The 1,194-nt window shown below is 41.1% G+C and overlaps 1 protein-coding gene across 1 annotated transcript; it reads left to right on the top strand.

The window, feature by feature from the left end:
• Positions 1 to 663: 663 nt before the first annotated feature.
• On the top strand, positions 664 to 963 carry PHALS_06784 (uncharacterized protein; the record flags this gene model as incomplete). Its single annotated transcript, XM_024720134.1, has 3 exons — positions 664 to 702; positions 735 to 765; positions 815 to 963. 3 exons carry the CDS (start codon positions 664 to 666, stop codon positions 961 to 963), a joined length of 219 nt encoding a protein of 72 aa, XP_024585363.1.
• Between the last annotated feature and the right edge of the window lie 231 nt (positions 964 to 1,194).

Genomic DNA, 1,194 nt, shown 5'->3' on the forward strand with positions numbered 1-1,194 from the left:
TGGTGAAAATAGGTCGCAAGACTTTGAGTGATGGCGGCCAGGACTTTGGTAGTCACTCATAAAAACTTGGCATTCTCACTAAATTTTCTTTCGTGCGTCAGTCGCAATGACTGTGATTTTTTTATGGAAGCACGTTAATGTGTTCATTCGACTGGAAGGGAACGGACTCCCAGTGCAAATAAGCTCAGACATTCACGCATGGTAAAGTCACAAGGACTTCAAGTGCAGCAGGTGCTCGTTGGCAGCATCTTTTGCTCAGTCTTTAGTTAAGAAAGAAGTGTGATCCACCTCTGAGTGGAGGGTTGTGCGACCAAGTGAAATTGTAAGTACTTCTCAGTATCGAAGTAGAGGAATTTATGAAGATAACGTACCTTTGTAAAAGACAGTTACGCGTACACGTGAACTGCTGGTCGCACGACACACAATCTAGACGGTTTCCCATTGATAGGCAGTAAAGTTATATATTTGGGGCTAGTTAAAAATAGCATAAATTGTCTATACAAAGGTCGTAGAGCTATTTATACACCTAGCCAGAATAAAGACCATCGATTTTGCTCCTGTTGGTAGCGTACAAGTCCAGGGAGTGACCTCGTTGAGCTAAATCTTTATCTGCGGATCATAATCGTTTGTATCGTGAATGAATTATTACCAGTGCAAAAAGACATGGTGCTCGACCAAATCTTCCACATTTTGCTTCTTACAGTAAGTTATTAAGGTTGCTGCAACCTAGTCAGGCTTGTAAAGCTGTATTTTGTACATCCTCAGGTATGTTGTTGAGGTGATTAATATTTTACAGACCTGTGACAAATTACAGATGTTTTATCAACATTAAATGAAACAGATGCTACATCGGTACGAATGCAAAGTGACATGTCACTTCAATTGAAAGACAATCATTCATTTCAATTAACTCCCGAATCTCGGCCGTTAATTACTCGTGTATCAAGTGATCATCAACAGTAGTCTAGACGTATTTTGTGATAATGACCGGGCGATGATAAAGGGGAGTGACAAATGAAAGTATAATTCATCGTTGTAGAAATTAATTAGGACCGGAACACGCGCTCACACGCTTACACACGCTGACATAAATCTACTGTGGAGCCACTCTAGAGCATCTTTGAATCTTACGGCATCAACCTGTAAGGGACCTGCTTCAGCTCATGTGAACGCCCTCATTGAGCCGCGTTAAAA

This window comes from Plasmopara halstedii (genome assembly GCF_900000015.1).
Source record: "Plasmopara halstedii genome assembly, contig: Scaffold_3060, whole genome shotgun sequence".
In the NCBI taxonomy this organism is placed as follows: Eukaryota; Oomycota; class Peronosporomycetes; order Peronosporales; family Peronosporaceae; genus Plasmopara; species Plasmopara halstedii.